The sequence below is a fragment of the Danio rerio genome, chromosome 20 (genome assembly GCF_049306965.1).
Source record: "Danio rerio strain Tuebingen ecotype United States chromosome 20, GRCz12tu, whole genome shotgun sequence".
In the NCBI taxonomy this organism is placed as follows: Eukaryota; Metazoa; Chordata; class Actinopteri; order Cypriniformes; family Danionidae; genus Danio; species Danio rerio.
The window spans coordinates 7,363,825-7,387,185 of NC_133195.1; the positions used below are offsets into that span (position 1 = coordinate 7,363,825).

General features: G+C 35.7%; 4 protein-coding genes across 5 annotated transcripts in view; 2 read left to right on the forward strand and 2 right to left on the reverse strand.

Moving 5' to 3' along the window:
* Nucleotides 1-4,553, reverse strand: part of dhcr24 (24-dehydrocholesterol reductase) — a 62,111-nt gene extending 57,558 nt beyond the window's left edge. The window contains exon 1 of the mRNA XM_073932412.1: nucleotides 4,395-4,553. The gene's annotated coding sequence lies outside the window, so the exon portion shown is untranslated. The remainder of the gene's footprint in view (nucleotides 1-4,394) is intronic.
* Nucleotides 1-23,361, forward strand: part of dsg2.2 (desmoglein 2, tandem duplicate 2) — a 713,230-nt gene that overhangs the window by 542,207 nt on the left and 147,662 nt on the right. The window lies entirely within an intron of this gene.
* Nucleotides 1-23,361, reverse strand: part of usp24 (ubiquitin specific peptidase 24) — a 746,345-nt gene that overhangs the window by 369,668 nt on the left and 353,316 nt on the right. The window lies entirely within an intron of this gene.
* si:dkeyp-51f12.3 lies at nucleotides 3,319-23,167 on the forward strand. Of its 2 annotated transcripts, none has more exons than NM_001328139.1 (3): nucleotides 3,319-3,727; nucleotides 8,617-9,044; nucleotides 22,055-22,614. In NM_001328139.1, the coding sequence occupies exons 2-3, from the start codon at nucleotides 8,653-8,655 to the stop codon at nucleotides 22,227-22,229; spliced, it is 567 nt and encodes a 188-aa protein (NP_001315068.1). In that variant the 5' UTR covers nucleotides 3,319-3,727; nucleotides 8,617-8,652; the 3' UTR covers nucleotides 22,230-22,614. The 2 variants fall into 2 exon arrangements, with proteins under 2 accessions (NP_001315068.1, XP_068071475.1); XM_068215374.2 differs by having other exon boundaries at nucleotides 3,411-3,744; nucleotides 22,055-23,167.

Below are 23,361 nucleotides of genomic sequence, written 5' to 3' on the forward strand. Positions count from 1 at the left end.
AGTTTCTTAGCAAAAAGAGAATTGCCACAAGTTGGGGTAAGTTGAAGGGATAGAATTGGGATTGTTCCAGTATTATCTTGACCACTCGACAAGATTCAATGTGCTGGATACAAAAGTGGTGGATCTCGGCACTCTCAAACCTCTCTACACTGCTTCGAAGTCCAGTGATCCCAGAAATCATTTCTTTGGTGGCTGCATTATTTTTTTTGTTAGTTTTTTGGGCTGCATCAACTTTCTCTCCGCCTCAGGCAGTGGCATTAGGGTTAAGGGTTTCTGCTAAGGTCTCCAGTCTCATTATGTTATCCAGCTCCTTTCTGTTGCATCTTGGTAATCTAAAGATCAGCCTGCCTCATTGTGGTGGTCTCTGGTAAACTCTGCAAAATTGCTACTATAAAAATTTAACAAAAACTCTTGCACATTAATTATTAATAAAGGGATTAATAAAGGAAGCCTAGGGTGTGTTTAAGTGTTTCAAAATGCATGTTGTTACGTCACACTTGACATCCACACTACTCCAGAATCTTAGACTTGTGAGAACAGAACTTTTTTAAAATGCTAAAGACCTCATTTAGGTTTGGAAATGCTGATGTTTCATTTCAGTATGGACAGACAGACAAACGTAGGTATCTTTTCGACTATGCACAATCACTCTCTGATCTGTTGTGTATTGTTATCTGATTTGTCAAGCCACTCTCATATGACCATTACACATCTGGTAGACTGTAAGTATGGATGTCGACAAAGTATGTGGAGAATGTGCATCACCAGTGAGTGTGATGGTCACATATCATGCATTTCATGTTGTATGAACTGAGATCTTTCTGAAACAATAAAAAAAGCAAGAAAATGCCAGTCTTGACAATGCCATTTTAAAATAAAAACGACATGTTGGTTTATAGACAACAGATGTCTATAAAATCAATAATAATGTCACTCTAGTACACTCCATTTATGTTTATTTTTACAGCGTATTAATTTCACAGCCTTTACTGTCTAGATCAGAATATTTTTATGGGGCATGAGCACATCATTTTGACAGACTCCTAAACCTCAAGGTCCGGCTGCTTTTTAGATATGGTCAGAGACATGATTTATGCATAAGGCACACGTTGTGGTCCCTAATATTGGGAACACATCTCTACTGAAAACCACACAGCACCACTCATTTGAATGATAAACTAATGCTCTGGTAATTTTGTTTGAAACATTATAAAACATGACGTTCACAGCCATGACTTCCTCTGACTCACCCATTACAATGATATCTATCTTTAACAAGGGCGCTTCTGGATATTCTCTACATTGCTGATTTATAATTAATTATAATTAACAATCTGCCTAGGGCTGTTTACTTCAGTTTTGTGTGCATGGAAGTCTATGCGATTATTAACTGTCTGCACTATACTCAAGAAAGTCTGGCTTTGACAAAATGTCAACAATAAAAAAAGGAAATCAACTTATTGTTGATTTATCTTTGATAAAATGGCAAAAACGTTTAACTTTTTAAATGTCTCACATTCTCTCTTCATAACTAATCAGTGAACATGTAAACAATATTAATGTCAGTTTTAAAATCTGCAAATAGTTGGTTGTGTGTGTTTAAAGGGGCATTTGTCAAATTTAGATATTCTTTTGTTATTTGCAAAATGACTTTGAAATACTTGGTCATTATGGAAATTAAACTGGACTCTATTTGCTTTTGCTTTTTTTGCTCGCATTGATTTTCTTGAGGTGAATGTCCAAACATAAATCTGACATCTGGCCATATATAAAAGTAAAACATGTCACTTCCTGTTGCCAGCAGGTGGCGCTATAACTGTACCTGGATATTGGCATGTAAATGTCAGGATTCTTATCAAAGTGAGAATTTTAGTGCAGATCGAAAAATGCATGCTTGAGTTAACAACTGCAGTGATTGTGTAAATTACTTGTGTTGTGAGAAAGTGCAGTGGGTTTTATTAATTTGTTTTGATTGTGGAGCATGTTTTTTTTTTTTAATGAGTTTGTGTAACAATTTGCAGCAATGTGTGCTGTCAAATTGATGAAGATGGTTTTTCAATTTGCTGTAGTTTTTTTGTAATTGCACATGTTTTTTTATATTTCAGCATGTTAAGCTCTCTCGGCCACCGTACAAATTATTTGTTGTGGTTATTTTAAATAAAATTTTGCAAACTATGTTGGATGAATTTCTTTAATAAGATCTGACATAGAACTAAATTCTTCAAAAAAAAATTGTAAAAGATCCATCAGAGATAAGAAATTTCAGCACCAGCTTCTAAAAAAAATCTCGCTAAAAACGAAAACATTGAACGGCAATTTTTTTATTCCTCTGGTAAAGATATCAGTAACACTTTAGTATAGGTCACAGTTTATGCTAACTAGATTATTACCTTAATATTAAGATATTAACTGTTCATTAGTCCTAATCCTACCCAAAGCCTAAACCCAAATTTTACATTAGTAACTATTGATAAACAGCTAATTAGCAGTGTATTAAGCTAGTGGTGTTAGTTAATGGTTTGTTAATACCATGAATTGTGACGTAAACTAGAGTGTTACCAAGATATCGTTGAAAATGATATACAGTATGCAAAGGCTCTGGTGATTCTCCTCCTTGAAAATCAGAGCTTGGTTTCAAAAAGTCTACAGCCCCCCAATAAATAACATATAAATTAAAACATCTATGTGCAAAACTCTTTTTGTGATTCAAACTAGAAATAGAAAGTGTTTGTCATTAAAATAAACTGATGTTCATTTCATGTTGAACTCATTTAAATGTTGAATTGGAAAGCAGCGTTCGGGCTGATGTTGTGATTGTGTAGTGCAGATTTATTGTTTTGGCCGGCTGTGTGTTTACTGAATTAAGTTACAGTATCAGAAAACTCCTCGCACTGCCAGCACTGACTCTGAGATTTCCTTATAGTGATGGGAAGTCAGACTCATTTCCGCGACTCGGCTCTTTCAAACAGTTCATTTTGGTTCAAAGCTCATTATTCTGGGATTCATTTACGTCAAGGCGTAATCACGTCATCTGTTGATGTCGGTTCTTTCGCTTTTATATTTTCGAGAGATCACCATGCTTATTACAGTTTAATAATTTTGTCTTTGAAACCCATTTTATTCGTTAAAGTGGCACTAAATTCACACAATCTGACTCGCATGGTTTTTAATCATTTTTTCATAACTGCATTATATAGCCATATGATAATTAAATAGGTAAAATGAAAGCAATAATGGAACCATAATAATGCCAAATGCCTATCAGCTTGGTTAGCCGGTTTGGTGAACCGGTTCAGTTGAATCATTGTAAAGATTCAACTCAAACGAACCATTCGGTCAAGAGTCGGACGTCGCTTAACAGTGGCATATCAACCTCCGCCCATAAACTCTGCCACTTCCTTTTTACATTTACATGCCCACAGACTCTCAAACAGATGGCACAACTACCAACACCGATGACTGTGGGAAGAGCCAGATTTTCCATTAAGGGTTATTTAAAGAAATGTCAGTCTGAGTCGAGATTTCTGTGATCAAGTGAAGAGCTTGCTGAAATGATTCTCCTCGCTGAGTGAAATGACACGGTCAAGCGGAGCTGGACGTGTATTCGGTTCATGCAGACAGATGTGCAGATGAACACAGTTCATTTGGAGAAAACATTGCACTCCTCCACTGATGTTCAACTTCACGGAGAAAACAAACGCACGTCGGACTGCGTCAACCCGACAAGGTGCGTAACGTTATACGGTGTGTATACAATAATAGTTAATATGACGACAAGAAAAAAAAAAAAAAAAATCTCGTAGCCGAAAACGTGCCACTTATGAGCCTGAAATTGTTATCTAAAGTCACAGTACGAATTACAATATTTGACTAATAATTTGGTAACACTTTGAGTTGCAGTTTACGCTATAACTAGCTTTACCTGCCTGTTATTATTTCGTTATTAGTATTTATTATAACGTGATCTTATTATATATTCATTTATCATGGAACATAAAACCATCGTTGCTAGGTTACCTTATTAACAATAAGCAGTTATTTTTGTCTAGTTTTAGTTATGGTTTGGTAATAGGGTGACGTAAAATAAAAGTGTTACCAGTTAAAATGCTATAAAGGCTATATTGTTAGTTTTATATATAAAGATGATCTGTAATAGAGAATTCCGTTATGTAGTCATACTAAATAGATCAGTGATTGTGGCCTATAACATGCAGTTGTTACGTTCATTTGTTATTTTGATTTATTTTAACTTCGTTTAACTCATATTTGACTTATGGACAGTTAATTTACATTGTAGTTAATTTACATTACTTTTACAGTTACCACACAAAGCTGATTAATACCCTAAAGGGATAATTCACCCAAAATTGAAAATTATGTTACTGTTTACTCACCCTTCACTTGTCCAAATCTGTTTGAGTTTCCTCTTTCTAACTAACAAACAAAAAGAAGTTTTAATAATATGTCAGAGACCGGTTGGCACAGTAATAGTAGACTTTTTGTTTTTCCTACTATGGATGGTTACTGGTTTTCAACATTTTTCTAAATATCTTGTTTTGTTTTAAACAGAAAATAAAGTCAAAGATTTGGAGCCACTTGTCTGAGAGTAAATGATCATTTTTGAGTAAATTACCCCTTGAACTTTTAATTTAATTTAAGAATGATTTGGAAATTTTAAGGTTTAAAATTTTAAGGTTTTTATTGCTGGAGGGAAAGCATTTTAACAAATAAAAGTGTAAAAGTAGTAAAAGTTTATGTTTACGGAAAATATTTCAGGTCCTTATTTTTAATTTGATAATTTTTTTTCCCCAAATATAAAGTAGAAATGTTTATATATATATATATATATATATATATATATATATATATATATATATATATATATATATATATATATATAATAAAATGTCTGTAGTGTCAAAGTCCATGTTGCTGAGTTTAAGTTAAATCTAAATTTAACTGGTACACATTTACTCATATCCAAGAATCCAATTTCTAGTTATATTCCAAATTTGAGGTTATCGCAAAAAGAGTTTGGTTCCTACAGTTGAGTCCAAGTTTGTCTTGTTGAGTCCAAGTTTACTTCCAGTTCATGTGTGAGACGTTTAATAATCTTTTGTTGTGACATTGACTGTACTGTCTGCCAAGTCCAAGAATTGCAACCCTCCATATGTCTAACCAAGATCATTTCCAAATTTGATGTTATAACAAAAATTGAGGTTGGTATGAGAGTTTGATTAGGTGATTCAAAAAATAAAAAAATATATAAAATAAAAAACAAATATAAAAGAATAACACAGAAATTCAATGATATATTAAATGTACATTGCATACTGTCAATGCAGAATTCAGAGATCCTGATTATCACCGATTACCATGAATCAGTCTCCAACTATTAACTATTAACCCTTAAATTAAATCTTCCATGTCAATGCTTTGTCTGACTTTAAAATGGCTTCATATTTTTTACATAGCTAATCTAGCATATGGTATTGAAACAAAAATGATACACATAGGCCTTGTTTACACATATTAAAGGGTTAGTTCACCAAAATATAAAAATTCTTTTTAATTACTCTAAAAAGGTACTAAAAACATCCTCAGAACAGATCATGTGCCTTAAGTGTTTCTTCTCCTCAGTGTCAGTATATTGCGCACAATCAAGACCACTGTGCAGTAACGTGTGCGGTTTTGAGGATGTTGTATAATTTGTAACAAATTAATGGACAAATTGATAACAATAATTTTTACTGATTTGTTTATAAAACAAAGACTGAGCAGTATTATTTTACATTTGATTATTCAATTACTGTATACCTGAATACATTTATACTCTTCTTAAAACATTAAAAGGCTGATTATTTAATTTGTACATTTTTATTTACTAAATTTATCTATGCTTGTAGATTGTTTGTTATATGTTATGCACCGCCTATGAATCATCCCAATCAATCTAAAATTATATATTTTTTCCAAATAGTTATTCAACTCATCTGGATAAATTTGTATTCATATCACGATATGTAATCATAGATTAAAAAAATATCACTATGTTAGATTTTTTCAATGGTTTGTAACAACATGAAGGGGAGTCGTCAAAAACAGAATTTTCCTTTTTGGGTGAACTAACACTTTAAGATGTGCTTTGGTCAACCATATTACAAGTTTATGACATTAAATACATGCGCAAATGGGTAAAAAAACATCTACTCTCTGTCATCTGATACAATTCTAAAACATTACAGAATGTGCTGTTGAAGTGCACTAACCTGACAAGATTTAAACTTTGCCATCTCAAAAAACAGACAAAGTTTGGTTTGAAAGGGCAAAGAAAAAGCAGCATAATTTACGAAGAAATTAAACAAGAAATTCACACTGACTACGTTTACATAGACGTCAGTAATCAAATGATTTGCCTTAATCTGATTAAGGCAATAATGTGATTAAGGTGTTTACATGACCTCTTTTTTGAATGTTCCTTTCATGTTCCTGTTTTACATGTTATAGCACATAATTCGATTAATGTCACGCAATCCACATTTCTTCCGAAGTTTCATGTAATTTTGTGTGCTTCATTTTTTACTTTTTGAAGTTAACTGCAGTTTGGCACTTTCACTTTTATTTAGGAACATTTCATTCATGCCCTCGTGACAACCTAAGGTATTGGATGTGAGTATGAATTAAAAACTAGTGGAAGAGTGTAGATTTTGAATGCAATTTGATCGCTCATGCCGAATGGGAGAAGAAAAAAACCTTCGCATTTTGTGCTGTAGGTGTCTGTGGTCCTTTACTGACTCGATAGGTGCAGAGTGGGGATGCAACAATTATAAATTTTGGAGAAACAATCACGGTGTTACAGTTATCACAATTATTATGCATTCATTAATTTCAAACCCCACTAGTATAGAAAATAAGATGAAAACTTTTATTTACAAGTGTTATTTATTGCTCCTCAGTAACTAATTAATACAGCGCAAAATAATATAAAAAACAAACAATAGTAAATTACTCTCTTTGTGCTTAAAAATAAGTTAATGTTTTTAACATTTAAACAGAAATAATTTTACGCTGTAAATGAATGACAGAACAATAACAATAAACAATTCCAAAATGAATGTCTAATAATTATAAAATATTATTGATGACGAAGATGACAATAATACTAACAATAAATAACATTTCTCATTATCATTCTGCCTTGAATGTGTGAGTTAACTGCTATAAATAGTCCTATTACTTTATGAAAAATAAATCTATGATTTGCATTAAAAAAAATGAAGCATTGCAGTAAGAAATGTTTATTTTGCTCTATTGTTTTTATATGCATGTCAATTTAATAAACAGAAAGAATGGACAAAAGAAAGGAAGAAAAGTTTCGCTTCTGCACCTCTTTAAAAGTTTTGCTTTCGGTTTGGTCATTGCAAATGTCTCGTTGTGCTCTGATTTTCATCACTCTGTGTGAAAAAAAGCCAGCGAGTCAGCCGGCCCATATAAGCGGAACAGAGCAGGATTCTCTAGATGACCACCAGTGCAATACTGTTGTCATGAGCCGCAGTTTCAGTTTAAACTTGGTAAAGGCGAGCTTCTTTGGGGATGATGTGTACAGTGTTAGGTTTTACATTTAGCGGACATTTGCGCTGAACGCGCAGTGAATGCAACGCATCGAGATTCAGGCCATGAAACAGCTGATCCACTCAAAGTTTTTCAGCGCTCTCTCCGAAATCTCTCGGTTGATCTCGGCTGGTGGATTAAAATTCACTACATGATCGATCTTATCAGCGCCATTATTAATAACTCAAGTGGGTTTGCAAACCTGTGTACTTTTCACGTACTGCTTCTTCCTCAAACTTCAGCCACAAAAGCCCCCTGTCATCCCAATGACGTGCACCTGAAAAGCGTGAGCGCATCCCTCCAGTGGAAATAACGAACTTGCACGAACTTGCCTTAGTTAATAGCCTCAGTCATAGTTAATCTAGTGTGTGTGGTTATTAGTCTCAGTGACAAACTAGCGCACAGTTTAGTTGCAGCAGTTCTGTTCCGTGCAGAAACACGTTGTTGCGAAGCATTTACGATTAATTAACCATGATGAATTAAAGTGCGGTTAATAGTGAAAACGTGTGTATATAATATCCTGTTTAGTTCGATTATGACCTTAATCAGATAAAAAATAAATAAAAAATGCAGTTTACATGGTACTATTCATAGAATCAGAGAATTGTCTTAATCGTAATAAAAACAGATTATTGGTGTCCATGTAAACGTGATCACTGTTCTGTTAGTTTTGCATCTATCACAACATAAAAGAAGTCTGCTGTTGTCAGAAATGTTTTCCATTATCTCCTTTTACATTCGCAAGGAAATTGTGAAAGTGTATTTTGCAATTTTAGATCCAAACATCTGCTGCCAATTGACCCTCCCCTCAAATATATCTGGAAAGTGTTTAAAACTGGACAAAACTGACAGATTAAAACACGAGGACATTTTCTTTAATCTTTGTGATCCAGTTGACTAAAAGAAAGCAGCTAAATTTGTAAACAAGGCTTCAATGTTGGTAAAATCAATTGATGGTGCATGTAATATAATGTTCACTCTTCTTTTTGGCTGCTTTATGTGTAGGATGGTCTGCGATCTCTCTTTTGGATCTGCAAGGATATGAACTGGCTCCAGGGCTGGACTGACTCTGGACTGACTTGGAGCACAAACTCTCAAACACACATGCACAGTGACTCGTGTGCTGTTACAAGGGCTGAAAATGGCGTGCCTGCCAGTGATGATGTAACCACAAGAAACAACAGGTCCTTCCAGCACCGATTGCAGGTTTCGCTGGGGGTCTTGCTTGTGATGGCAGGCCTGGTGTTCTTCGTGACTATGGGCTCTTATACTATTCTCATTGGATTGGCCATAGTGTTTCTGGGCCTCTTGATCCTCATCCGTGCCTTTTGTGTGGTCATCAAGTCTAGTCACGTAGCTGTGCCAGGTCACTTTCTTCTACACCCACGAACGGGAACCCGTTACACCCACCATCAAGCCATTGCGGTGCAAAGGTAAGGCAACTGGTTTGTGTTAGAGAACTGGATTTCTCATGATTTTATAAAGAGCCTCAATTGAGTTGTCATTTTGATATATGTACTTTGGTTATGTGTTGTACTGAATTAAAGGAAGACTACACTTTTTTGAAAATAGGCCAATTTTACAATCCCTTAGTGCAGTGGTCACCAACCCCCAGGTTGTAGATTGGTACCAGTTCTTGGATCAATTGCAGGGTGTCCATGGGTTCTTAAAAATTATTAAAAGTTGATAAATCATTTATAAGAAAGTTAAAAGGTATTAAAAAGTCTTAATTTCGTATTTGCGAGATCTTAATTTTTGTTCAAGCATTGTCTGAACTCTAAAAAAGCATAAATATATGTATTTTCCTTCTAATATTTAAAACAGTGTGTACGATCCATGCGATTGGTTTGGGCCAAGGCGCGTCTGGCCAAGCTCCTCCATTCGGGTGATGTCACGTAGCTTGCGTCAAACGCAGGAAGGTGATGTCATGCTTTCCACAAGTAGCCACAAGTAAAACCATAGAGTGAAACAGACAGCATAATGGAAAAATGTAAGTTTGCGTACTCCTGGTTGGTAGAAAGATGAGTTTAAACAGTGGCTGAAGCCTGTCACTGAAAACAACCAGCTTTGTTTTTTCCGAGTTTTGTTGCATGGTTGTGCTCTATTTGTCACGGTAGTTAGCGTGATCAAAACAGGAAAACAAAAAGATGCGGATCCAAGTGCAGATTTATTTACAGTACATCAAACATAAAACAAGGTGTCCAGAGTGCAAGGTACAAAGTAGCAAATAAACAACAAAACAAGAAACTAAATCAGAGACAAGGCTCAGAAAAACTAGACTTACTGGAAACAGGTGAGAATAACAAATAAAACACGAACTAGACTATGGCAAAATACAAGAACAAGATCAGAATAACAAACTCGGAATACTAGACTTACGGGGATTAAAGGAACAAGAAAGACAAACAACGCAATCACAAACAGTGGTGGAATGATGGAATATATAGTCCAGATAATCAACAGAAACGGAGACAGCTGTGAATAGAATCAGTGTATGTGTTCCGGTGTATGTGCGAGGTATGTATGGAGTTGTAGTCTTTTTGGGACGCTGTAGTTCATTCTGAGTCCGTTGAACTAAAGCGCCCTCAGGTGGTCACAGACAGTTGTGACACTATTGATTTATTTAACTACAACTTTTTATTAACAATTTTTTATTAAATTAAAGGTTTGATACCGGTGCCTCCCACAGGTTTGAAAAATACTTGTGGTGGTAGCCTGATTGAAACACGCCTTTTAAACAAAAAAAAAGTGATTTTTAACTATACTTTTGTTTGTTATGACAAACCTTTTCATTTCAGTGGGTTAAAGTTGTTTAAAAAAGGTTGTTAAAATAAAAGAAATCCACTATTTTTCTTGTTTTTATGCTATTTAGAAGCCAAGCAGTAGGAAATGTGGACGTATACAAAAGCAACAAATATGCCTAGGCGGCCCGCCCAAGTAAAGTCTATGTGTGGGAAGCACTGGATACTGATTGGAACAATAGAAAAGTGGCAATAAGGTCTTAAAATATTCTGAGAAGGTCTTTAAAAAGTCTTAAAAAGATATTGAAACTATCTTTAGGATTCCTGCTTATACCCTGAATTGGTACCGTGCCACACAAGAACTCAATTATTTCAGTTTTAATTATTATCTGAGTCTGAATGATGTTTTATTTTGAAAATTGACCGTATTCTTTCGGTTATGTCTCCGACACTTAGGCATAAAAAATTAACCCACATACTAGCAAACAGAAGTCTTTGGAAATATTCTTTCAAAGGTTTCTTTGCGAAGGGGAAAAGTCCCAATGAAGGACCCACAAACTGCCAGGGAATGGCTCTGCAACCTAATTGTCAATAAATTAGCTGAATCCAGCATGTCTGTGAAAAAAAATAAACTGGAGATCGCATATGACGATAGCTTTAGGGGCTGTTCACATATCGCTTTTTCTCTGTGCGCAAGTTTGTTGTTTTCAATGGTGGGTGTGCGCGAGCTCACCTCGAGTCACGTGACAAAAACTGACCAAGCAGCTTTATACTTCAGACAAACACAGAAAAGCCCAACATTGCAGTGCTTTTTTATTTTCTCCATAAATAAGCAATGTTTTGTCAGCTCGTCATCCTCTAAGACAGGCATGTCCAAACTCCTCGAGGGGTGTTGAGGCAAGTTGAAGCTAAAATCTGCAGGATCTAAACCCTGCGTTTGGATCCTCACTTCCGTTGTCAGGGTCACATCACCGTTATAGTCAGTTTTAATACACAATATAACAAGAAGAGTCAAGCTTTAAATATGTCTAAACTGTTTTTTTGACATTTTTGAGAGAGATGCTAATGGTCTAATCAGATTCAATGGTCTATGCTAAGCTAAGCTAAAAATTCTAGACAACAGATTCATCAATTATTTATGCTCATATCATTCCAAACTCAGATGACCTTTGTACATCTTCGTAACACAAATTAAGATATTTTAGATTAAATACAAGAGCTTACTGACCCGTTATAAACAGTAAGGGTCATGAAACCCAAAACCCAAAAAGGTAACAACATTGTCAAAACAATCCATGTGTCATCAGTGGTTAAATCATTAAATAAAATCATTATTATAAGCATTCTCATAGCTTCATAAAGTTGCAGAGTATTATCCCAAACTTTTAAGCTAAGTTAGGTTGTAGTTAAGTAGAACATTTTCTACATAACATGGTGTAACCTTAGTAAAGACCCCAAGATACTTCAGGAACTGCTGTGACATTTTCCTTAGCACATACTTGCATGATTGCTACAAGATAAACATCAGGGGCCTGTTTCAGTGAGGAGTTTTAACCAACTCTGAGTTGATTTACAGAGAGATTAAAAACTCAGAGTTTTCGTGTTTCAGAATAGCTGATCTGAGTTGGGTCAATCAACTTTGAGTAGACTTACTCAGAGTTAAGCACGCACAGCATGACTATAAAAAGGCATTATCAATGGACCGCAGATATTACAAGTGACCATGGTAACATCTGAAAAAAAGAGATTAGCATTTCTTTCTCCAGCTAAACTTGATCTGCCAATGCAAAGTTATAGCAAATAGGACCATATATTTAAAAAAGCAACACCACTGCATCAGTGAAACAGACAGTTAGCGTGGGAAAACATAGTAAAAGTGCACTTGTCTGCCGCTATTATTAATTAAGTGAAGGAGGTTGATATGACATTTAGGGCTCTATTTTGATGGCCCATGTGCAAAACACAGGTCGCAAACACTTTCAGGGCGTGTCAGAATGCATTTTTGCTAATATAAGGATGCACAAATCCGCTTTGAGCCGTGGCGCATGGTCTAAAAGGGTTGAGTTTATTTTCTTAATGAGTTATAGGTGTGTTTTGAGAATAAACCAATCAGAGTCTCATCTTCCATTCTCTTTAGGAGCCAGTTGCGTCGCGCCATAAACGCATTTGCTCTTGACATGACGTAAAGTAAGTGTACGTTTAAAAACATTGAGCATTTCATTTGCAAGAAAACAGTTAAACAGAGCATGTACCGCGCGAGAATGAGAGATAAATGATCTACTTTCACTTTCGCTCTCGTGGATAGGGAAACCTTTACGCACAGACATCAATTAGCCTATAAATAATTAATTTAGTTTGTTAAGCGCAAATATTTGTTTCAAAACTATTTCTAAATTCAATTCTAATTTCCAGCAAACGAATAAATGAACAAGAATAACGAAGTGTGTTAAAAAACCTGAGTTACATCCTAATACACATGCTGTGCCCCAAATGGTCTAAAACCTGCAGGTGGGCGAATCTAAGCTTGTTTTTTATAAAACAAATATAAATATGGATATAGTAAATAATACTGCTAATAATAATAACATTATACAAAAGCAAATTGTTTTGAATGAACTGAAAAAGCCTCCCGAGATGAAGGAGGCATAAAAGCAGTGGCGCCTAGCGCCACATTGCGCCGGGTGTATGATAGGACCCTTAGATTGTAAGCAGAACTAAAAAATAGTTTTTAGAACGAATAATAATCCCAATAATTTAATAACAGTCCATGTGGAAGGTCTGTGAATTTAAGCTAATTATTTATTAAAAAAGGACAAGCCGTTCTTGTACATGACTTTGTTCTTTGTGTGACTGAAATGTAGGCAATAGCTGTGTTTCCATCCAATAATGCTAATTACATTTATGTGCAAAACTGGCTTATCGCATAAAAGATGTGTGAATAAAGCAGCGTTTCCATCCAATGAATCAGAGAACAAAATCATGACTTCCTGATTAACTGGCGCCAAATATCAACAGTAAAAACAGAATTTACTGCGATAGGAGAAGCTGCGTCAATCTTTTTTTAATTAAATAAATGTACTTGCGTCTGTTGACAAACAATGAACAAGTGGGGGCGTTTGAAGCCATGAGACGCGGAGAACAGACGCTGTTGACACTCTGGAGGTAATTAATATTATACATTAATACTGAAATGGTTAAGGCATATTAGAATGACTAAAACAACAAAACAAAAAGCCTGATGGTTAGTCCATTCACACACAGTTCATCATGGTCTCTTATAACAAACCTTTTTTAATGCACATACTGGAATTTGTTCAGTAAAAGTGTTTCCATAATTTATGCTCATGTTTTCTTATCGAATATAAAGTTTATCCTACTCAGTTATGCGCATGTTTTACAATGCGCATTTTCAAACATTATGTGTATCATAACGTTTCCATCAATTGTTTTTATGCGCATCTCCAAAATGAGCATTAAAACAGGTGGGTGAAAATATAAGGCTAAGGTGAGAAATTGCGCTTCGTCTTTAAAAAAGAGGAGGAGACCGAAAGAAACTCAGAGTTTAGACAATAAAACCTGCTCCTGACCAGGTTAGGTTCACAGAGTAAGTTATCACGGTAACTGACTCTGAGTTAAAGTTAAATTCTATTCAGAAACAGGCTTGACCTTCCCTGCTTTCTCCAGTTTGACAAACCTGCCATTTTTGAAACGGAAAACCCATAGTTTCTCTCATGTCAGGGTTAAAATACTCAGAGTTTTTACTTAACCTCCTATTTGAAAAGGGCCCCTGTTGTGAAACGTGAGAATGCTCAAAAACAATCCATCGATTGGTGGTTTTGCACACACTCCATACATCTCTGGCTTCAGTTTATACAAATATGCAAAGTAAAAGAGGGTGCTCTGTGTCTTCTCGACGCGCTCTCGGTTTGAAAGCCAAAGTTAAGCAGAAGTAACAAATGTTCTGATTATAGAAGTAGGTCAGCAGTGAAAACAGTCTGCAGTGTGAGACGGCAGACATAGCGAGTCTGCACCCCGTCCATAAACTCATGTCACTGCTGTTTACATTTATTTCCTAGCGTGAAAGCTCAATTTACTAGCCGGAAGGTAAAGTTTACATTTGCCTCTAATAGCAGGAGCAATATCCAACATGTTTGATGCGAGACGTTCATATCATATTCATACTTTGTTTAGTTTGTGTTTTATTTTGCTGATCAACTTAATAAGTGTATGGGTGTTTCCCAGTACTGGTTTGAGTCTGGAAGGGCATCCGCTGCATGCAACGTACCAGAATAGTTGTCGGTTCATTTCTCTATGGCCATCTCTGATAAATAAGTGACGAAGCTGAAGGAAAATGAATGATTTACTGACCCTCAGGACATCCAATAGGTGACTTTTTCTTTAGAACATTAAAGAAGATTTTAGCTGAAACTAGAGTGGAGGAACTATGACGTCAATTTGTATGCAAAAACCCGGAAGCGAGTTAGCATTTTAGCAGTTCCGGTTCCCTTGTCCCAAAGTCAAAATCTTTAAAATCTTATTAAGTCTAAAATCGCTTAAATAAGGTTCGTGGCTAACACAAACTCAAGATACTTTCACGTTTTGTTCTACGACATAAAACACATCAGTTACAGCACACTTTAAAAAGACGGTTGCTATCAAGTTGCTAAATGGGACTACAGGTGGTGTCGGAGACATTATACGTCATCGAGCTGAACTGGTCTGGAGCGCAGCTCGCTTGCGTTGGGACATTTTTATTTTTCTGTTATTTAGGTATTTTCATGAATAGTACTTTATAGTTTGTAGTCATTTTCTAATTGGGAATTCAGATTGTGTGTAGATAATTCCTTAACTTGTAAAGGCTGTCGAGACAGATTCATTTGTTGATCATTTATTTTTATAAACAATATTATGAAGATACGTGCTTACTAGTGCAGCCTGTCTCTTTCCTGCTCTCAGTAATGCAAACGTGTGAATAAATGTGTAAAATACATGCATGTTACCTGTCATTTTCAGATAAAGTGATTTTTCGTCTTTTTTTTCTTCATCTGAACATTTAGCTTGGTCGTAACTGCAATATTTACACTCCTCCATAAAATGTAAGGTATATGTGACTGTATGGGCTGCTTCTCGCTGTACTTCGTGACATAAAAGGAATATTGAATGTTGCTCTGTGTCCATGATGATGGAACTTGCAGGCATTTGATAGACTTGTTCCTCCTTTCGCCTCATTTCTGTCGTCTGTTAAGGTAAGCAGGCTGTGTGCACGTGAGCGATACACTTATTTAAACATGTCTGATGATAATACTATGTAGGCAGATTTATACACACAGTTTTAAAACTTTTAGAACAACCGTAAAGCAAAACAGATGTATTTCCCACGTAAAAATGATCCAAAAGGCACATAGGTCTATAATATAATATATATATAGTTTATAATATATAGTGTGGATTATTATATAATAAACAGAGAAATTAACTCTTTTTCATGGACAATATTTCTAAAAAATAAGCTTGATAAGTTGTCTGTACTAGCAGGGTGGGGTTGACGTCACAGACGAGCGCACCGAGGCCACTGTAGTCCGTTAATAGCCTAATGTTAGCTTTTCAATTCTTGCGTTTGCATTTAAGATCCAAAAGTGCTCAAAGTTGTATTTTCGTGTGAGAATTATACGGCTGGACAAAACTTGTAAGTGCAATGAACAGTGTTTGAACACAGAGCTTATTATTTGCAATCTTCGAAAAGCCTATGGGAAAATCCCATAGGGATTTTCACGAGGGAACCAGTTTTATGCTAGCAGCCGATTAGCCTACAAAGTGACGTCATAGTTCCTCCACTCTATACCAATGGCTCTTGACAATATGTTGAGGTCTTATAAAGCTGAATTGTTAGTCGATTCAAGAAACTGCAAATCATGTTAAAGGGCACATAGGTTACGCCTTTTTTTATATTTATTATAAGTCTTTTGTGTCCCCAGAATGTGTCTGTAAAGTTTCAGCTCAAAACACCCATCAGAGTATTTATTATAGCTGTTTGAAGTGTCTGTATTATAGCTGGGAAGAGGTTGTTGCTGTTTTTTTGTACTGGGCCTAAGGCAAGTCATCCCCGCCCACCTCTTCCACTCAGTTTTTTTTCTCTTCCACCCATTTTTTTTTCTCTTCCACCCATTTTTTTTTCTTTCACCCATTTTTTTTTTATCCACCATCACGTCCCTTCCGGGTAAAAACGCCTTACCCTTTCAGTATTAGTGTTATTATATTATTAATGACCTCCAGAATCAAGAGCATCTGTGCTCTGCGTCTGACACAATAAAATGAGTGTAGTTGACTCATTTGAAATAAGTTTTAAACTCAGTGTTGAAGGTAATGAGTTAATTAAATACCTCATTACCTCAACTCCAATGGGTCATTGGTTTGCATGTAAAAATGGAAGAGTTATTTCTAAAAGCTGATTTTTGTAAGTTACTGTATCATTATTTTGGTGAACATGTTTTTAAACAATTTGTTTGGTTACTTCAGCGGTACAGAGATCACAGAGGTTCATTTAGAATTGTAAGGGTTTCCTCCTGTGTGAATGCAGTGCTCTGTCAATTACAGTAATTAGTTTAAGTGTTTAAACTCATTTCTCTTTGTCCAAGCAATCAAGAACACTTAAATTATCCGCTGCTGGACAACATGCAATTGTGTAATGTAATTAATGGAGAAACTGAGAGAAAATGTTACGTTGAGGTAATGTTTATATAGCAAGCAAAGACTGAACAGCTGCTGGCCGCCAAATTCTTTCTGTCTTCCTTGTCTGAAAGAAAAGAGAGAGAAAGAGAGAGAGAAAGAACGAAAGGGCACATCGCCATTTAAATACTACTAAGGCGATGGCACTTCATAATGATCTTAGTTTGTGTTTAAACCTATTTATGGGCTTGTTGTTTGGAGAATGTCGTTGTGGTAGAAGAAATCAAAGAATCCAAGAGAGCAGAGCGGTTCATTTTGACCACAGTGCTAATGTTAACAGAAAGCAGTCAGCGTTTGTACATGAGCCCAGAAAAGTGAGGGAGGGAGGAATTGGGAGGAAGAGAGACGAGATTTTTGTTTCTTTTAACATGCTGAAGCCATCAAATAAGTGCCTAGGGGTTCCCCTTCTCCCCTCCCTGCGTCCTTTTGGCAACTAAACTACAGTAGTTTAAAGGAAAAATAGTAAATACTCAAAATCTTTGGTTTGAACTTAAAGTTAGATTCACTTTTTTAATAGAAAACAAATTCTGTTCTTCTGATAATAAAGTACATTAAGCCACAACCACTGGAAGGGCATCCACTGCGTAAAACATTTGCTGGATAATTTTGCGGGTCCCCTGATTAATAAAGGGATAAAGCCGAAAAGAAAATAATAAGCCACAATCTCAAACTATGTTGTTGCTAGGCCCAAGGGCATAGATTTGCTTGACATTGAATCTGACACCTCACTAAACTTATAATACAATATTGTTGATGGAGAAAAACGAAACTAAATGTGGTTTACAAAATAAAAAACTATGCTAAAATGTCTCTTGATTTTCGTTGAGTAAAACAAGACAAAATTATTTGTTATAATGTTATTTTGTTTAGTTGCGTTATTATTATTATTATTTTCCAGTAAGGTTGCACTGAGCAGACGCAGGCAAAAAAAAAAAAAAAAACGAGACGAAAACTAGACCATAACATAAACTACAGTTCTCCTCATAGTAGAGGTAACAATATTAAACAACCATTTTTTGTTTTCACAAAGATATTATCTTTAACATTTCTGATGTTAAATGAACTTACGGCTAGGGATGGCTGACGTGAAACTGGCGTTTCGACACAGTGTCCAGATCCTGAAGCCCAAGTGTTTCAAAACACTGCATCGAAGCATGATCCGAAACACCCAGGTCACGTGACTAAAGTGTTTTGAAACACCTGGTCACGTGACTAAAGCGATTCAAATCATCGATCAGTTCAGAAGTGTTTCAAGACCTGGCGAGTCTGCACTCGACTGACAGGGTCAGAGTAAACTTGTCTCATATGGCCTAGTGGACTGTGAGTGAGCGTGTTGTTACTGTGCTTCTAAATGACCTTTGAGTTCGAATCTCGACTTGTTCATATACTTTGAATTCATGATTTGTGTATTGATTTGTGTATTTTGTGTACTGCTTCGCCATGGGAAATTTAATGAATAATATAAATAATTCTTGTTAACTTCTGGCCACAACCATCTCTGGTCTAGCAACAACCCTGTTTTATGACCAAAACAAGTCATATTTATTCACAAAGTGTTTATCCGGATGTCAGACCAGTGTTGAAACGAAATATACAAGAATATACAAGAACAGTGCATTTCAAACTGATGATAATTATTCAAAATAGCTTTATCAGCCTGGACTCGAACCCACTATCCCTGCATGGTAGTCAGGAACCCTCACCGCTCCACTAAATCACTTGAATGTTCAAATCTACAAAGTGGGGTTTTATACCTCAATCTGCTCAACTGTTCTTGGCTGATGCTGTTCCAGTGCAATACATAAAAATTACCACTAGGTGTGAAACTAGAGTGGGGTTTCCGAAACGTTTCGAAGCTTCGACACATTTGCTTTGACCGTTTCAGTGTTTCATGAAGCCTCGCTTTGCCCACCACTACTTATGGCATTGCCTCCATGATGCTTTTTAGCGGATGCGAAAGATTAACAGAGAGAGCACATGTCCTGTCAGTGTTTTCATACAGAGCCTGGAGCCCTAACAGGAAGTGACTAAACAGAAAGTAGTTTCTGACATGAAACAAAAATGTAAAATTTTACAAATTAAGGAAAATAAATTATGAACTTGAATTGGGTAGGCTAAATTGTCCGTAGTGTATGAGTGTGAATGAGTGTGCGTGGATGTTTCTCAGAGATGGGTTGTGGCTGGAAGGGCATCCGCTGTGTAAAAACATGTTATATAAGTTGGCGGTTCATTCCGCTGTGGTGACCCCGGAATAATAAAGTGGCTAAGCTGAAAAGAAAATTAATAAATGAACTATGAACTTCATATTTTTACTATATCAGCAAATACAAATATATATTAAAAGCATATATTTGAAACTCCTTAAAGGACAACACACAAACTAATTCAGTTAAAACCCAGATACATTCATTCATTTTTCTTCAGCTCAGTCCCTTATTTATCAGAGATTGCCACAGCGGAATGAACCAAATCTATTTGTTTTATTTATAACAACTATATGCTTTACGCTGCGGATGCCTTACAGCCACAACCCAGTACAGGAAAACACCCATACACTCCCACATTCACACTTATACACCTTTGTCTATCCATTTTACTTATAGCGCATGTCTTTGGTTTGTGGGGCAAACCTGAGCACCCGGAGGAAACCCACGCAAATACAGGGAGAACATGCAAACTCTACACAGAAATGCCAACTGACCTAGCCGAGATTCAAACCAGCGACCTTTTTGCTGTGAGGCAACAGTGCTAACCACTGAGCCACTGTGCCACCACAATCTTAATTCAATTTATACTTATTACGTATCAGTGTCCATATCGGTATATACCGGCTGTTAAATGGTTATTTTTAGTGTTATCGATATTGGCCAGACAAGACAATACATCATCTGCCAATAAATTATAAATACTTTCTGCTGTTCTAATATTCTAGTGATGCATGATACTATACAACCATGACAGATTATCGTATAATTCATCGTATAATTAAAATAAATGGTTATTTTAGTGTTTAGTTATAATGGTTATTGTTCTTATTGACCAGGGGTGCGTTTTCCACACATCGATGTAACTCGCGGCTGAACTATCGTAGTACGATGGATCGTTTGGGGAAAGAACGATGTAGTGACGAGTGTTTCCCAAAACCCGTAGTTTCTCGGTCGCAGATCCATCACTTGAACCATGTTCATTATAACGTAAAACGCCCATAATGATGCTCTAAACTGGGTGGAGTAACTACTTCTTTAAAGAATAATTTCTTTGTTTATTTTTATTGTTTGTTTTTCATTGTTTATTTATTATTATTTTTAAAAAGTCTACTTTTACAACTTGACACATGTAAACCACTGCAGAAAGTTCTAACCAGCAGATCCATGTCATATACAGTACAGAAACTTAATAAATAAATAACCCACTATGAATTAAAATAAAAACGTATGCTTTTCGTTTTAACAAGCTTTGGAGACGTAACATAAATTACGATTTTAAGTAATAGGTCACCTGTAGCTTTAGCCATGAGACTGTGTTCAAAATGACATCAATGTTTTCAAAGTGCTCTGCGAAGGGAGCACAATTGTTAACATGAAGATTGCTAAAACTGAACTGTAAAAATAGTTTTAAAGCAAATAACACCTAAGAGAGATGACCTTAATGCGTTTTTATTTTTAATAATTCCAACTCTGAATATTAGAATGTTGTAAATGAATTGGGCATAGGGGGAATAAGTGGGAATAGAACACAGCCAGGAACAATGTTTCTAACTACAGCTCTAGAGGTGTAGTTGCGAGTGCTCAAGTTTGCGAAGCAGTTTGCGAATGATTGTTGGAGCGGCGGATTAGGGAAACAGCAAATCAACAAACTATGTTTGCAATGACAGAACTTGTGACCTTAGTTGGCTAATGATGATTTTGGGAAACGCACCACAAAATAATGAATTGAACAGAACTAAGTAATAGTTTGTCGGCCAAGAAATAATGGATAATTTCTGCTGTCATAAAATATGATGCAAGACATATTGGTTGTCATAATAGTATCAGCCAAAAAAAATTTATTTTTTGTGTTATTGTTATTAACCTGATAAGAAAATAAGTAATTCTTTTCCGACAGTTCATATATTTTTGCATGACGTTGCCTTTTCTGCAGTTAAAGAAACACTCCACCTTAAAAAAGGCTACTTTTTACTTTTTCTGTTCTAGTTTAACTAGTGAGTTTTACCATTTTAAATCCATTCAGGCAATCTCAGGTTCTGGCAGGAGCACTTTTAGCTTAGCTTAGCATAGATCACTGGATCGGATTAGACCATTACCATCTCACTAAAAATGTTTTAAGGAGTGTTGATAAGTTTTCTATTTAAAGCTTGACTCTTCTAGTTACATTGTGTACTAAGATCAACTGAAAATTAAAAGTTGCTATTTTCTAGGTTGATATGGCTAGGAACTATACTCTAGCATATAACTAGGAACTCAAGGGACTTTGCTGCTGTACCATCACTGTTGCAGACATATTACTGATGTTGCAAGTTTGGGGAGACTTTTTTCAGTTGCTGTGTAAAATTATTGTTCCTGCTGCAGGCATGGTATTGCAGCAAAGTTTCTTGATTATTATGCCAGAATAGTATGAGAATTTTAATGGCGCATTCTTTAGTTTTGCTTTCATTATACGTTTTACATGGCTGTGGTGAACTCTGAAGTGAAGCACAAGATCATTCTAATTAATCGGAACTAAAGAAAGCTATACATCCGCTGAACATGAGCAAACACATGGGTTTTGAATACACAGGGCTAACTTTGCAGATATTTGACATTCCCCAACTGCTGTATTACACAGTATATCAAAGATAATATCCCCCCAAATAAATACCAAAATTCATAGTGATTCCTCAAAATGAGAATCAATATTAGATAACAGTTATTTTTAATCAACTTCCAATATTATGTTATCCATGTATTCCTGAGTCACTGCTCTTCTCTTTCCCCCAGGAGGCTGGATCGGATTCGAAGAGCTACGGCAGAGGATCACAGTACAGTCCAGATGCCTCCCGCCTCAGATGCCAGTCCACAGAGCCAACCTGCCACCCCTCCGCCCTGGCAGATGGAGCCGCCGCCATCCTACGAGACTGTTATGAAGACCACTATAGCTGTAAACCAACTATAGCCACCGCTGGCACTCTGGATGGCAGCGTTAATGACTGACGAGCTGGTCTAATGGGCCACGCATAGATATGTAAATCCTCCTGCACTGTAAAAAGTGATTAGTTGTACTTTTAAAAAGGGAGTAAACCTGTTACCTTAAAATCAAGAAGATAATTATACTTTAAAAAAGTCAGTAAACCCATTGACAACTTAAATTTTATAATTATGCACATAGTTTGTTTACATAATAATTATAAAGTAACGAGTTTACTATTTTTTTTAAGTAAAGTCAACTCATCACTTTTTACAGTGCGATAAGCCAGCACTTATTTTTTATGATGAACCAATTATATTTGAAATTAGAAATCTGTTCCATTTTTTTTTTTTTTTTAATATCATAGTCACTAAAATCTAAATGAAAATGTATAGGGTTGCAACAAACCGTTTTAAATGTTTAAAATGAATTGGTATCTATTTTCATGCACCTTATTAGCTTGATCTCAAGAGAAAACGTATTTTACGTTTTGTCAGTTCAGTGGCTAATTCATACAAATTCAGTCGTACGAAAAATGTTCAATTTTAAAAAGGAGCTGTGGCACCCAATTTCACCTCTAAATCCAACCGTCACTGGGTGATGAGCAAAGCGTACTAAATGATAAAAATTAGATTGTAAGAATTGATACGAACTAGCCACTAAATCAAAAAGTTATGAATTGCCGCGAAATTGCGTTGATCTTTTAGATGCTAGTGCTTCCTTCCAACAGGCACACGTCATATACCGTTGATCTTTGGTTCTATTTTGGTTGCGACGTCAGGTGACCAAATTCTAGCGTAAAATTGCTGTCAAATACTAATGTCAGTTGATAACTACTACCAACGTCATCTGGCATGGATATTTGATTGGTTTTAAGCTGTGGCATTAACTAACTAAAATGCAACATCATTTTAACATCATGATATATATAAATTTTTTTTTACAGTGAATAGATACCGCCACATATTCAGTAGTTCTTATTTACTAGATAGAAGTACCTATTAAATAGATGCTAGCACATATTCAATATAGATACTAGTTCTTATTTATTAGTTCTTATTACTTATTTAATGGATACTTGCACATATTAGTTAGATTCAGCTGATTATATTATCACTCG

Coding starts and splice junctions, on each gene's coding strand:
- si:dkeyp-51f12.3 (NM_001328139.1), top strand. CDS start 8,653: ATGAACTGGCTCCAGGGCTGGACTGACTCTGGACTGACTTGGAGCACA. Junction 9,045..22,054: donor CAAGCCATTGCGGTGCAAAG/GTAAGGCAACTG, acceptor TCTTTCCCCCAG/GAGGCTGGATCGGATTCGAA.